The sequence below is a fragment of the Gobio gobio genome (genome assembly GCF_949357685.1).
Source record: "Gobio gobio genome assembly, chromosome: 20".
NCBI lineage: Eukaryota > Metazoa > Chordata > Actinopteri > Cypriniformes > Gobionidae > Gobio > Gobio gobio.
In genome coordinates this window covers 47,915,937-47,932,817 of record NC_137113.1, presented here as the reverse complement: position 1 = coordinate 47,932,817, position 16,881 = coordinate 47,915,937, and the positions used below count along the sequence as shown (strand labels likewise).

Below are 16,881 nucleotides of genomic sequence, written 5' to 3'. Positions count from 1 at the left end.
TATAAATCGGCGAGAATAGTTTTTGTGCGCAAAAAAACCCCTAAATAACGACTTATATAGTGATGACGATTCCAAAACAAGGCATCATGAAGCTTCGAAGCGTTATGAATCAGTGAGTCGAATCATGATTCGGATCGCGTGTCAAACCGGCAAACTGCTGAAATTTGGCGATTCAAACCGCTGAATCGACTCACTGATTCATAACGCTTCGAACCGCTGAACCGACTCACTGATTCATAATGCTTCGAACCGCTGAATCGACTCACTGATTCATAACGCTTCGAACCGCTGAATCGACTCACTGATTCATAACGCTTCGAAGCTTTATGAGGCCGAGTTTTGAAATCGTCATCACTATATAAAAGTCGTTATTTAGGGTTTTTTTGCGCACAAAAACTATTCTCGTCTTCATAAAGTTATTGTAGAGCCGCTGTAGTGAGATGGACTTTGTAACTTTAGTCTTTAGTGTCTTTTAAGGGTCTTGAGAGTGTAAAGTTGAGCCAATGGAGGCCTTTCAGAGCATCAGATTTACACTAAAATATGTTCATTTGTGTCTGAAGATGAACGGAGGTCTGACGGGTGTCCAACCACATGAGGGTGAGTAATTAATGACATAATTTTCATTTTTGGGTGAACTAACCCTTTAATCAACAAAGATTATCACATCAATCAGTCATTTGGAAACTTTCTTGTAAGTAATTTCAGCATTACTGCGCGTCTCCATTCTCTCAAAATCAGCAAATTGCTCCTGGCTTCAAAAGACATCGCACCTGCACGATAAAAGCATCTGCGCGCTCAAATTCAACACTTTCGCTTCCGTTTCGGGACAGCTGACGGAAATCACTGCCCACGTCTTTTTAAACCTCGCCAATTTGAACATGCAAGCGATTTTATAGCATTTCGTAATACATATGGGATGAGAGCTCAGAGTTTTCTTTGCCCTCATACCAACAACAAACACACAAGCCTAAAGAGCTCGCGCATTCCAAATTAAGTTGTTTTTCCTCAGTCAAATACACACAAAATTATGTCAAAAATGTCAATCTTTAGTGAGTAGTCACATAAACACAGTTGGTTATGTCTTTCGCGGATGTAAATAGTGCAATAGTATGCGTGCAAATATTATGAGGTCTAAACGTCACTGGTTGAAACGAACGCTGGAGATTTCTTTGTATTTAAACGATACGATCTTATGTATGTGCGTTAGTCAGTGTTAAAAGAAAAATTTCTAAATTAGATCGTTAGATTTATGCACTCACCTATCGATCTCTTAATGTCTTACAAGTCAGGAACTAAGTGACGATGCTTGGCAAGGTTTGATGGTTTTATAAGCAAAGTAATTACAAATTTCACGTCTACTCCTGTCTTTATTAATGAGTTTTGTGCGTGTTGAGGGAGATTCAACTGCTGTATTCATCTTGTTCTGTTGCCACATTTGTCGGTTTCGCGTCAGTTTGGGTAGCGCGCTGCCACCTAGTGGTGAACTTCGGAACAGCAGCATATACCGAAATGAGCAAAATCATGATATCGTACCGTTTGAAATAAAATAAATACCGGTATTTTTCCAGTACCGGTATATCGCGCATCCCTACTCTGCGCTTTTAAAGAGGAGTGACTTCAGACACGAGGAGAGAGAGAAAGCCAGCTTACCTTCTGCTGCTTGGGTTTGATTCTGGCTGTCAAATGAGTGGCGTTATTGTAGCTCATAGTCGCAGGACGCACGGGATACTAGCAGGAGAAACGGATCAAAACATGGACAACAATGAGTTAAGACACTAGTGATGGACCTACTGACGTTTACTCATTCAATTCAATTCAAATGTATTTGTGTAGCGCTTTTCACAATACATATCGTTTCAAAGCAGCTTCACAGAAAATGCATCTACATTACAATTTAAATTGATTTGTACATGTTATGCATTTCAGAAATGCACATATACAACGCACACAGATTAGCTAACCATCTATTATTATTAGGGCTGTCAAAAGATTAATCGCGATTAATCGCATCCAAAATAAAAGTTTGTGTTTACATAATATATGTGTGTGTGCTCTGTTAATTATTATTTATATATAAATACACACACACACACAAGCATGTATATATTTAAGAAAAAAATATTTTTATATATAAAACATTTATATTTATATACATTATAGATTATATAAATGTATATACATGCAAATATTTCTTAAATATATACATGAATGTGTGTGTATTTATATATAAATAATAATTAACAGAGTACACACACATATATTATGTAAACACAAACTTTTATTTTTGGATGCGATTAATCGCGATTAATCTTTTGACAGCCCTAATTATTAATCAATATAATAACTATGGCACAGAAATAAGAATACATACATGTTGACTGATCATCAGTCAATCACCAAAACTACTAATAAAGTGATAGTAAAGACATTCATAATGTTACAAAAGATTATATTTCAGATCTTTCCATTCATCAAAGAATCCTGAAAAATCAAACATATCACGGTTTCCACTGAAATATGAACTGTTTTCAACACTGATATTAATCATAAATGTGTGTTGATCATCAGATCCTCTTATGAGAGTGATTTAGTGAAGGATCATGTGACTCTGAAGACTGGAGTAATGATGATAAATTCAGCTTTGATCAAAGGATATAAATGACACTTTACTATATATTCACATAGAGAACAGCTGATTTACAATATAATAATATTTAATAATTTTCCTGTATTTTTGATCATAAATAAATGCAGCACTGAGGAGTCTTACAAACCCAAACTTTGAACGTTAGTTAGACAATACTGCACGATTCTGAAGAACAACTAAACTAAATAATTTACTAGAGGTTCTGACAAAATGTTCATGGCTTCAGGCTATTAAAAAAATACATTAATTTTAATGAAATAAAACTAATATTTAACCCGTAGCCATAGGACTGGACGATATTGCCAAAAATGGCGATATCCCGGTATTTTCTACATTTTTCCATTTGGATAAAAAAAAAAATTATATATTTCCATGATCATTTTATTTCAAATCCTGCTCAGTGACGTCCTAAAAACAATGTTATATATAATGCAATATATTATGTGCAAAAAGGGGGTTTACAATCTAAAAACAAAACTACACTAAACTAAAAAATAAAACAAAAGCATATTAGCCTATATTTGATGACCCTATTATAATGGTCACTTTCATAAAAATACTAGTGCTTTAAGTTTTAAAATTCCACATATGGCACATTTATTAAATATTTCAGAAATATGTATATTCAGAATTATTGCGTTTCTATTCTATTGCGCTCCGTCTGTGTATGTGGCACTCGTTCACAGAAGCCTGAACTTTAGCGGAGATTCACTTCCAGAAGGCTCGTCCTCTCCTGACAGGAAAATGGACATATTTGCATGACTCTAACATTTACAGATGGAGAATATCCCTGAGAAATGTAAGGAAAGCACCACATCTCAAACCCCTTAAACAGCGCGAGTATTTATCTGTCAGTCAGCACAAGTTATCTGCTTTAAACTATACATGTTAACTATATCTTACCAGTTATTTTGAAGCCCTTTAAAGGGTTAGTTCACCCAAAAATGAAAATTCTGTCATTAATTACTTACCCTCATGTCGTTCGACTCTCAAGACCCTTAAAAGACACTAAAGACGTCGTTACAAAGTCCATCTCACTACAGCGGCTCTACAATAACTTTTTGGAGTGACGAGAATAGTTTTTGTGCGCAAAGAAAAACCCTAAATAACGACTTATATAGTGATGACGATTTCAAAACACGGCCTCATGAAGCTTCGAAGCGGTATGAATCAGTGAGTCGATTCATGATTCGGATCGTGTGTCAAACCGCCAAACTGCTGAAATTTGGCGATCCAAACTGCTGATTCGACTCACTGATTCATAACGCTCTGAACCGACTCACTGATTCATAATGCTTCAAACTGCTGATTCGACTCACTGATTCATAACGCTTCAAACTGCTGCTGATTCGACTCACTGATTCATAACGCTTCAAACTGCTGATTCGACTCACTGATTCATAACGCTTCAAACCGCTGATTCGACTCACTGATTCATAACGCTTCAAACCGCTGATTCGACTCACTGATTCATAACGCTTCAAACCGCTGATTCGACTCACTGATTCATAACACTTCAAACTGCTGATTCGACTCACTGATTCATAACGCTTCAAACCGCTGATTCGACTCACTGATTCATAACGCTTCAAACCGCTGATTCGACTCACTGATTCATAACGCTTCAAACTGCTGATTCGACTCACTGATTCATAACGCTTCAAACTGCTGATTCGACTCACTGATTCATAACGCTTCAAACTGCTGCTGATTCGACTCACTGATTCATAACGCTTCAAACTGCTGATTCGACTCACTGATTCATAACGCTTCAAACCGCTGATTCGACTCACTGATTCATAACGCTTCAAACCGCTGATTCGACTCACTGATTCATAACGCTTCAAACTGCTGATTCGACTCACTGATTCATAACGCTTCAAACCGCTGAATCGACTCACTGATTCATAACGCTCCAAACTGCTGCTGATTCGACTCACTGATTCATTACGCTTCAAACTGCTGAATCGACTCACTGATTCATAACGCTTCGAAGCTTCATGAGGCCGTGTTTTGAAATCGTCATCACTATATAAGTCGTTATTTAGGGTTTTTTTGCGCACAGAAACTATTCTCGTCTTCATAAAGTTATTGTAGAGCCGCTGTAGTGAGATGGACTTTGTAACTTTAGTCTTTAGTGTCTTTTAAGGGTCTTGAGAGTGTAAAGTTGAGCCAATGGAGGCCTTTCAGAGCATCAGATTTACACTAAAATATCTTCATTTGTGTCTGAAGATGAACGGAGGTCTGACGGGTGTCCAACCACATGAGGCTCAGTCATTAATGACACAATTTACATTTTTGGGTGAACTAACCCTTTAATTACTTACCCTCATGTCGTTCGACTCTCAAGACCCTTAAAGCAGCACTGGGTAACTTTTCAACCTTCATAATATATTTTCAAAACTCTTGTGATGATACATCGACTTACAATAGGTTGAATGACACGTCTGTCATAGCCTGACGGGGTCTGTATCGTTTTTAATCGTACTTTTAAACTTCGGGTTTCGGGTAGTAACCCGAGAACAAAAAGAACTACAAGATTCGACTGCTTTACGGCATATACGTCACTTTCACCACCATCCCCACTTCCTTAAATTCGGACGTGCGTGAAAAAAATTGCTCGCAAATCATTTGTTTGCCGGATGTTATAGTCATGGCCGAAGCAGCACAGAAAAATAAGAAAGCAAAGGTTTTGTCTGAGGAAAGCAAAAAGAGGAAAGGAGAAAGTGATGGGATTAAAGGCAGGAGGATCAACATTGGGCAGCGTTTGCTCGTTGGCGTGAGCTGAAGGAGGAGGGGCTACATTCTTGCAAGTAAATACGTAATAAATACAAAATCATATTTTAGGATACCTAACATGTCTGTGATATTGGTTTATTTGTCTTTCCTCAAGCTTTAATGCAAATCGATTTTTCGAATTTGCAGATTCATCTATGGTAGCTTGCAGATTCATATTGCTTGATATTATAATATTGACGATATATGGTTATTACCTACCACTCAAACATTGATTTGAAGTATCATATAGATTCTGTAAAACGGGAACCAATAGACCAGGCTACTATAATGACGCTGGCTTGTAAACGTGAGCATCGCGATCATTTGGCGTTTGAAAAAAATAAAACCCATGAAATTGTATTCATATGACATGCTGAAACATATGCCACTGTACCTGGGATGAAGACATTTCACACGCGACGCAAGCAGAACACGCATGTGAACTCCAGCTGTGTTCAGGGATATCATAGTTATCATGTCAATAAATGCACGTGCGATGCATCCACTGATGTAGAATGACCGTTTACGACAGTAGTAGAGGACAATACTGTTTCACAACTGTAGGGGGAGCCCGAGAGCAAAAGTTACCTAGTGCGGCTTTAAAAGACACTAAAGACGTTGTTACAAAGTCCATCTCACTACAGCGGCTCTACAATAACTTTTTGGAGTGACGAAAATAGTTATTGTGCGCAAAAAAACCCTAAATAACGACTTATATAGTGATGACGATTTCAAAACACGGCATCATGAAGCTTCGAAGCGTTATGAATCAGTGAGTCGATTCATGATTCGGATCGTGTGTCAAACCGCCAAACTGCTGAAATTTGGCGATCCAAACCGCTGATTCGACTCACTGATTCATAACGCTTCAAACTGCTGATTCGACTCACTGATTCATAATGCTTCAAACTGCTGATTCGACTCACTGATTCATAATGCTTCAAACTGCTGATTCGACACACTGATTCATAACGCTTCAAACTGCTGCTGATTCGACTCACTGATTCATAACGCTTCAAACTGCTGATTCGACTCACTGATTCATAACGCTTCAAACTGCTGATTCGACTCACTGATTCATAACGCTTCAAACTGCTGATTCGACTCACTGATTCATAACGCTTCAAACTGCTGATTCGACTCACTGATTCATAACGCTTCAAACTGCTGATTCGACTCACTGATTCATAACGCTTCAAACTGCTGATTCGACTCACTGATTCATAACGCTTCAAACTGCTGATTCGACTCACTGATTCATAACGCTTCAAACTGCTGATTCGACTCACTGATTCATAATGCTTCAAACTGCTGATTCGACTCACTGATTCATAACGCTTCAAACTGCTGATTCGACACACTGATTCATAACGCTTCAAACTGCTGCTGATTCGACTCACTGATTCATAACGCTTCAAACTGCTGATTCGACTCACTGATTCATAACGCTTCAAACTGCTGATTCGACTCACTGATTCATAACGCTTCAAACTGCTGATTCGACTCACTGATTCATAACGCTTCAAACTGCTGATTCGACTCACTGATTCATAACGCTTCAAACTGCTGATTCGACTCACTGATTCATAACGCTTCAAACTGCTGATTCGACTCACTGATTCATAACGCTTCAAACTGCTGATTCGACTCACTGATTCATAACGCTTCAAACTGCTGCTGATTCGACTCACTGATTCATAACGCTTCAAACTGCTGCTGATTCGACTCACTGATTCATAACGCTTCAAACTGCTGATTCGACTCACTGATTCATAACGCTTCAAACTGCTGATTCGCCTCACTGATTCATAACCAAGCGGCAACCTCCCGCAGTTTCTCTTGAAGCCAATACGGAAGTGCCTCAAACTGCAATTCATCGACTGGCCGCTAGGGACAGGATCCAGAAGGAGCAGAATCTCATTGAGCCCCATGTTAAAATGGTCAACTTTAGAGCAGAATAAAACATGTTTACAGCCTGGTACAAATTGTGCTTTTGGTCTATACGGCTCATTTTGCCCTTCATGACAACTGTGAGGGGGGTGAATTTTTTTATAGCTCATTCGTTTACATTATATAAAGCCTTAAAGTTCTGCATAATTAAGGGCGTGGCCACTTCGAGTGACTGGTGGATAGCCATTTATCTGCTGTCTGTTAGTCATCGCGTCACTTAAGCTCCGCCCACGTCCCGCCTTTTTGCCCATTTTCTGTTATCCGGGAGTGACGCGCGATGACGCGCTGCCAAGATGGCAACGGCCACCATTGCGCTTCAGAACGGCTCATCAGAATCCTATGGGTGACGTCACGGACACTACGTCCATATTTTTTTTACAGTCTATGTTCATAACGCTTCAAACTGCTGATTCGACTCGTTGATTCATAACGCTTCAAACTGCTGAATCGACTCACTGATTCATAACGCTTCAAACTGCTGCTGATTCGACTCACTGATTCATAACGCTTCAAACTGCTGATTCGACTCACTGATTCATAACGCTTCAAACTGCTGATTCGACTCGTTGATTCATAACGCTCCAAACTGCTGCTGATTCGACTCACTGATTCATAACGCTTCAAACTGCTGATTCGACTCGTTGATTCATAACGCTCCAAACTGCTGCTGATTCGACTCACTGATTCATAACGCTTCAAACTGCTGAATCGACTCACTGATTCATAACGCTTCAAACTGCTGATTCGCCTCACTGATTCATAACGCTTCAAACTGCTGATTCGCCTCACTGATTCATAACGCTCCAAACTGCTGATTCGACTCGTTGATTCATAACGCTTCAAACTGCTGATTCGCCTCACTGATTCATAACGCTCCAAACTGCTGATTCGACTCACTGATTCATAACGCTTCAAACTGCTGAATCGACTCACTGATTCATAACGCTTCAAACTGCTGATTCGCCTCACTGATTCATAACGCTTCAAACTGCTGATTCGCCTCACTGATTCATAACGCTCCAAACTGCTGAATCGACTCACTGATTCATAACGCTCCAAACCGCTGAATCGACTCACTGATTCATAACGCTTCAAACTGCTGATTCGACTCACTGATTCATAACGCTTCAAACTGCTGATTCGACTCGTTGATTCATAACGCTCCAAACTGCTGCTGATTCGACTCACTGATTCATAACGCTTCAAACTGCTGATTCGACTCACTGATTCATAACGCTTCAAACTGCTGAATCGACTCACTGATTCATAATGCTTCGAAGCTTCATGAGGCCGTGTTTTGAAATCGTCATCACTATATAAGTCGTTATTTAGGGTTTTTTTGCGCACAAAAACTATTCTCGTCTTCATAAAGTTATTGTAGAGCCGCTGTAGTGAGATGGACTTTGTAACTTTAGTCTTTAGTGTCTTTTAAGGGTCTTGAGAGTGTAAAGTTGAGCCAATGGAGGCCTTTCAGAGCATCAGATTTACACTAAAATATCTTCATTTGTGTCTGAAGATGAACGGAGGTCTGACGGGTGTCCAACCACATGAGGCTCAGGCATTAATGACACAATTTTCATTTTTGGGTGAACTAACCCTTTAATATAAAGCATGTGTCATGTTTAGGACAAATTGCATCATGCACTTTCCCTGCATCAGCTCACTCTGCTATAATTCAGATGCGTTCGTATCAATCTCAGGGATGCAAACACATGTATGGTCAAAAAAGAGAGAGATAATCAAAGCCCTCGCCCCACGGCAAATATCCAGATACTTACATTGCCACCAACCCCTGCCATAATTTTTTCCCCCCGAAACATAAACTCTAATTGAACTAGATTCAAGAATTATTTGTCACATACACAATTATATAGAGCCTATATAACCAGCAGTGAAATGAAAGTCAGGTCCGCTCCAGTGCAATATTAAAGAAAAAAATACAATACAACACAGATGAAAATATACATAGAAATACAATATACACAGATAAAAACCATTCATAAATATAGCGATAAGAAAATGAATTAAAGTTAAGGATGTACAAGAGAACACTAGCACTTCTTCTTGCTTTCCTCCTTCTTCCTCTACAAAATTGCTTTTTATTTTTTATTTAACAGTGGTTTACTGAAAAAGTTGTCTGTCCTTAAATAAATTCAATTATAACAAAGTTTATTAAAGATAATTCTGCAAACTATATAGGGAGCCCTTACTTCCACATTACTATAATTTAGGTTAACAACAAAGCCCAAATTAGCCTAAATTCAGTTGCTATTTAATTTTAGATATAATAATCAGCACTCGATTAACGCATTGTTTGCAAACATGTAAACTTCACATAAGGCAGTTTTTGCATTAACTTCTAAATCTAATTATAAAATAGTTTTTCTCCAATTCGTCGTTGAAATATAATTTATACAGTGTGTGTCTTTTTCATGACAGATTTATTTAAAAAACTTTACATACTTGTTTGTTGGAGGCAATCCAGAATTACTGTTGGTGAAATTATAACCAGATCCTCTCGGGATGAAAACATCCACTCAATTAAACTGCTGTAAATAAATCAGATCTATAATGCTCTCATGGATCTATAATTTGTTCCCTGGCTAATCGTTTAGGCTGAAGGCAAAGAGAAGTTTCATTACTTTATTATTTTTAGGCTATTTAACTTTACGTTAGCATTGTAGCCGACTAGCACAGACTTTGAATGTTTGACTGAATTGTTTGCTTTATTTCATGTATAGCTTGTTATACATTACTTATACTTTTGTATTATTGATCAAAAATAAACTTGCATTTAACAAAAAGAGACTGGGTTGTGTTTCATGTCATTTAATGTTATCACAGTGATAATCATATTGTCTGAACCAGATATTAATATACAGATTTTCTCCTCATTGTTGTCACTACTAGAGCAAGCTCCTGATTGGTTAACCCGGCACGAATATCATCTGCAATTCTTACCTGGAACAAATACAGCTTTTCCACGAGACTTCTGGCCAGGTACACGTCAATCTAATGAATGAATGAAAGAGAGAGAGAAACGTCATTCTAAACCAGATTCAGTTTCATGTGGCGTTATTTTTTACGGTTGAGATTCAAAACTCATGAACATTACATCAATGAAAGTCTATGGGATTTTTTGCCCTCTATTTCATCCGCGATGAGCACATTGAAGCACACCTTTCCTCAATTGACCTATCGGTAAGCCCCGCCCCCCTTAGTTACTGTTGCTAACTCGGACAAACAAACGGAGTTGCTATATCTTACAATGTACAGCTGTCAGTGTGAAAACCTTATCCCAAGATGCTTTTGGACAAAGAATGTAGCGAATATCCCGTCCGAATGATGGCCAAACTTAACTGATGGATTATCAAGTTTATTGCATCGTTATTCACTCCAAAAAAATCATCGTAAGAGCTGAACAAACAAAGCATAAGAAGTAGGGCTGTCAACGAATATTCTAAATTCGAATATAGATTCGAATAGTTTTTAAAAAACGAATTTCGAAGGTGAAAATTAATATTCGAATAAATAAAAAAATGTGGGGGAAAAAACGCCCGCGGTAGTAGAGGCGTGGCTGTCTGCTTTGCGAGTGGGCGCTAGCGCGCCTGAAGCCTTGTGTACTTTGGCCCGTCTCCAGAGCGCGAGCCTCCGCTGACTGCGCGCGCTCCTCCCCAAACGGACGAGGTGTTTATACTTGACGCGCTCGCCGTTGTGCTTTTCTTTGAAACGACAGATGGCGACTCGGAGTAATTGTTCTATAAACTATCAGGAAAAGCGTCGAGAAGAAGTGGGCTAATGTACACGGGTGACGATATTTATTTTAGTTAGGGATGCACCGAAATGAAAATTCTTGGCCGAAACCGAAAACCGAAAAAGAGGAAACCAAGGCCGAAAGCCGAAAACCGAAACACCGAAAGAAATTATTCCAAATATTAGTACCATTGCATTTATGGCTATGACTGTGTACTAACTTTACTAAAATCAAGGCATTGCAATTGCATACATTAATATTAAAGTTTCAAAGAATAAATCAGTTACAAGTTATGCCAATATTTATTTAGCACATTGCAACAATGCACAGTATAAAATAAAATTCAAACTAAAATGTTTAACTTGACCCCACTCATTTGTACATTAAATAATAATGTACAGGCCTACCGAAAGGTTTTTAAATGAAATGTTCTCTCATAAAAACAAAGTGCATTTAGGTCTAGTGCATTTAACATTTTTCTTTGTAGGACTACTACAAGAAAGTGCATTCAGAACAAGTGCAACTGCTTAAAGATACAACTATTTTCTCTGTAGGCCTTCAACATAGTGTATCAAAACAAAGACTGCCAGAGCCCATATGTTAACTGTAGAATAGGGGTGTAGCGGTACACAAAACTGACGGTTCGGTACAGCAGTTTTACAAAATGGCTTTTTATTTATTTTTATTGGTTAACTGGGAAAAAAAAGTCTGTCCTTAAATGAATTAAATTATAACTAAAAGTTTATTGAATATATTGCTCTAAACTATATAGGGAGCCCTTACTTGCACATTAATATTAAAGGTTAAAAACAGAGCCCAAACTATTAGCCTAAATTCAGTTGCTTGCTATGTATTTTTAGGTCTAATAATCAACACTCAAATAACATCGTACACAAACATGTACACTTCACATAAGGCAGTTTTTGCAATAACTTCTAAATCTAATTATAAAATAGTTTTTTATCCAATTCGTTGTTGAAATATAATCATTTATACACAGTGTCTGTCATTTTATTTAAACATACATGAAATAATCAAGATATCATTAACAGGTAAAGTAGAATATAATGAATATAACGGCTAATTTAGGTCATATATTTAGTGAAAGAGTTGATTTCTCTAGTGAACAGATGTGGACACTGAATGACTGCCTGAGGTAAATGTGATGCTACATGACTGTTTAGTTTACAGCAGTTATATAGAGGTCTTTCTGCCGTTGAGACACTGATTGAGCGATTACACCACATATGATACGTGACAGTAAGTTGTAATGTATCCTCAACACACCTTAGATGTTCATTCATGTTTATTCTTAAGGAAGAGATGATCGATCGCGCTCACAGATGATCGCGTTCACGCGCGCGCGCTGCCGCCAGATTGAAGTGTGTTCCGCGCTTAAAACATGCCCACTGTTAAAGATTGCGTTCGGTTTCACAGTGAAGTCTGGTCCTCTTCTCATCGAGAACATGAACAGCTCTGAGCTCTCGCTGTCAGTGCTTGTGCATGGAGCAGACGTGTGTGTTTCTCAGATATACTGAAACACGACCACACCGCAGACATGTTGCTTCAGACAAGCACGTGCAGGTCGCGGTTTCTGTTTGCGTCATCACAACATTTCGGCCATGTTGTTTCGGTGATAAAAGTCTTTCGGCCGAAAACCGAAAATGCACTTTTGGGGCATTTTCGGCCGAAAATTTTCGGTGGCCGAATATTCGGTGCATCCCTAATTTTAGTACACTTCACCGAAAACCACACTACAAAAGAATCATGTAAATCAGATCAAAATAAACCTTGATATTACTTGTGACATGAGAACAAAATGTATGTAGAAATGTAACGTTAACTTATACAACTCAATTTATGATATCTAAATGTTTCCTAATTTCACTAAACACTTTTGTGTGTTTTCACTTAGTTTCGTGAACTTTTCTTTATTAAACGGGCTTTATGCTTTTGTAGGCTCGTTTTGTAAATATAAGCAACTAATTTGTATGTGCAAACTGGACCAGCCTTACTTTGCATCGCCGCCACAAGCTCTCTGTCTGCAACACGACAAGAGACCATAATGGAGAAATTAATGTTGTTCATTTGTAAGGACATGAGAGCGATCAGTGTCGTGGATGGGGAGGCTTCAGGGAGTTCTGTCAAGCAATGGAACCGAGGTACTGACTGAAGAGATATTGCATGAATGAAGGATAAATGCACTGCTTCCACTGGTTTGATTATTTTCCGTTTCATGTCAAGGAAAAGTTCCATGTTTACCACAGCACAGCTCGCTCGGAGCGTTCAATGATATGCTGTAAAACTTATATTAATATTTGTTTCAATCACTGAATGAAGCCTGCTATATTTGGGACAAGAGTCGCGACCTTAAATTGCTTGCACAAAACTCTTGATCAGCCTCAAAATGTGTTTGTTCATTTAAACCGTTGTGCGCAGAGAGGGTGAGGGCGAGAGAGAGTGAGGTCTGCGGTCTTTAGCCATTAGTTGATTTACTTGTTTTTTTGTAGGTAATACGTTGTCAAATATGTTTAAACTTAAATAGACTACCTATATAATTAGTTATGTGTCTTTGTATTCATTTGTCCTGTTATTGACGTAATGCGCGTCATTGATAAAATGCGCAACCAGATGTTCGAATAGTTCGAATATTCATGCTTTTTTTAGAGGGAATATTCGAACGTCATTTTTGAGCAATTTTGACAGCCCTAATAAGAAGTGCGCATTAACGTCTCATTCACAAACTCTCTCTCTCCGTTACACAGCATACACAGCAAATTACACAAAAACAGTGCGAGCTCTTCCTTTCGTTACCCGGAGACTATAATACCCATCAAAATAAGAGTCCTCCTTAGTAGGACAGATAAGTAGGATAGACCTTAAACATACCTAAAATGTAATTAATTTACATATAACCAGTTTAATATGGAGAGGCACTGAAATGTAGACCTTTGTGTTTTTGACCTACAGTGTTAACGTTACATGACGTGAGACCAGTTAGTTAGTAGGTTTGTATGTTAGCAGGGACTTTAATCGTAACTTAACGAGAGTTTGACAAACACAAAATCCTCTCAGGATTCCTGGAGTCAGTGTTGCAGTTCCTCAGGCACGACATTTGAGCATTTTTGTAGCATAAACACCATCAAACTAGGGATGTGACGGTGAGGAAATTTTCCCACCGGTTAATTGATGTGTGACATCACCGGTAATACCGGTATCACCGGCGGAGGCTTTTAAATCACTAATTCTATCTAACCGAAAGTAACATGCACACGACCGCTCTGAACTGAAAACGTGCCAGTACGCGCACACACCGTGAATGAAGCTCGTCTGTAGATGCGCGCTCTGTGAGGCCATGGGTGCGTCTCAATCAGTTCCCTAGTTCAGTAGTCAGGGCACTGATCAAGCATTGATCAGTCTATGATTGAGATGCACGCCATGAATGAATAACAGTTCGTCCGTAAAGCTTTGTTTATACTCGACGCGCCCGCACGAGCGCGAGGGTGCGCGCGGCAAAAATAAATGCGCGCTGTCAGCGTAGCGCGGAGGCTCGCACTGCGGAGCCAGGCGAAAGTAAACAACGCGCGCTCTGTGCGGCCGTGCACATTTTACTTTCGGTTTTACATTAGCGCCAATTCGGCTGCGGGTTGCTTGAATTGTGGGTTCATTAGCCTATTATTTTTAATGAAAAACACAACAACAAAACAAATGACAAACTCCCTTAAATAGGCGCTTTTACGTTTCGCTTTGAAACCAAATCTTCCGCGATCATCTCCGTCAGCTCCTCACTCTTAAATCTGATGAATGACTCCTGCCGCTGCCGAGACTCACGGTCGGATCCTGCTTTATTAAGCAGATACGTTCAGTTTTTATTTGTATTGTCTGTTCTCTAACTGAACTAAATTATTTTATTACTATAAAAAAAATCAAAAAGACGGTGGGCGGTGCCACGGTGGGCAAGTGATGTAACCGGTGTTGAGTCTGAACACCGGCAACACCGACTATCGTAGCAAGCCTACATCAAACCGATAAGAGCTTCGGATTCTCCAATGTTTCTCTATGGCGCTGAAACCTACAGATGTCCGAGTTCCGGTCCCAGCGCAACTGATACTCAACTGCTATTGGCTCATCTGCGTATGAGGGGAGGGGCTTAACGATAGGTCAATTAGCCGGTCAATTTGACACCTCATTCTAGAGCCCTGCATTTCTGGGCCAATTTTCCCATCATACCTCAAACACGCGCCGGGCTTCGGGCCTTTTTAGGCTTCTCCTTCATTTTATATTTTAGACATTCAATAATTAAAAGAGCCAATGAGATGTGTTGCGCTGGTGGAAACAACATGAGACCATGATATCGCGAGTCCACAACTGTCAAGACCGGCTCAGTGTTTAGAGGACGGCATATGATACACACATCGCTGTAAATGAGTAAAGCAAACCAACACACAAACTGCTGAAACTGAAAATAAGCTAAGACTGAGATGCTCAAAAACACAACCATCTTCATTAAAACTAATCGGACTAAAGGCTCTTACCAGTGTTTAGGTCGCTCGTTCTCATAATGCCGTCTTTGATGTTGAAATTGGATAAAAGCGTCTGCTAAATGACTAAATGTAAATGAGCTTATGAATAAAATGCTCATATCGGTTGCTTTTGTTGACGTGAACTCTGTTAAATGTGCCTATAGCGCGGGAATTGAAGATGGGATTCATATTCATTTCGCAGAGAGGTGTAAGGCAAGACAACCCGCATGTTTTTTTTAGATTGTGTAGTTTCATTTGCGCGCTGTTGCGATCTGCCTTCCTCATCTTGTCAAAAATGCCTTTTTACTGTGATGGTGGTGATAGAGGCTAAACGTTTAAACGATGCTTTAAGTGTTTTATATGGATTTTATAAGCAAGACAAGTCAAGTGTTGATTTGAGAGGCTAAAGCGTTGGGTTAACTCACTGTCGGCCACTTGGTCATCACTTTAAAGAACAAAAATGTATTTAACAAACAAAAAAATGCTTCTAACATTTTTCTAAATTAACTTAAGAAAGAAACAAAACGAAATAGAACTACTTTGACATTAAAAACAAAACTAAACTATTTTAATGGCTGCAACTAATGTAAAAAAAAAACTCGGACTCGGGCGGATCATTTTAATGAGCTGTCGGACACGGGACCCTAGGGCCTAGTTTTGGGGCCCGTGCAGGGCTCTACCTCATTCATGTGTCCATGAAAAACAGTGTCCATAATAATAATAATAATAATAATAATAATAATAATAAGCATGAGGAATGACAACAGAGACAGTGCAGTCCTGTACCTCTTGTATAATCGGATCGTCATCGTCTCCGCTGGCCATAATGACGACAAGAGGAAGAAACCACTGCTGGAAGACGTCAAATCTGTAAACACAAGAAAATACAATGAAGCATACACCGATCAGGCATAACATTATGACTTTTCAACGTAATTGCGTTTTACGTGACGTCACGAGCACGCATCTCTGAACAGAGCAAGGCGAGCATTTGTGCTTATAAAACTTAAACTTTATTATTTATTTTTTTTAAAAGACAGATCGTTTGGCTAGATAAGACCCTTATTGATCATCTGGTAGTGTTTGATGTGGTTTAAAGCCCTTTTGAAGCTGTACTGAACCTCTCATTTGGACCTTGAACCGTTTGGCGCCCATTGACTTCCATTATATGGAGAAATATCCTGAAATGTTTTCATCAAAAACCTTCATTTCTTTTCGACTGAAGACAG

General features: G+C 38.9%; 1 protein-coding gene across 1 annotated transcript in view; it reads right to left on the bottom strand.

Annotated features, from left to right (window-relative positions):
* polr3e (polymerase (RNA) III (DNA directed) polypeptide E) overlaps positions 1 to 16,881 on the bottom strand; it is a 57,712-nt gene that overhangs the window by 39,469 nt on the left and 1,362 nt on the right. Inside the window, exons 2-4 of the mRNA XM_079801691.1 lie at positions 16,439 to 16,520; positions 10,337 to 10,387; positions 1,651 to 1,728 (exon numbers count right to left, since the gene is read on the bottom strand). Coding sequence (XP_079657817.1) covers positions 1,651 to 1,728; positions 10,337 to 10,387; positions 16,439 to 16,477 — 168 coding nt within the window. The 5' untranslated portion in view covers positions 16,478 to 16,520. The remainder of the gene's footprint in view (positions 1 to 1,650; positions 1,729 to 10,336; positions 10,388 to 16,438; positions 16,521 to 16,881) is intronic.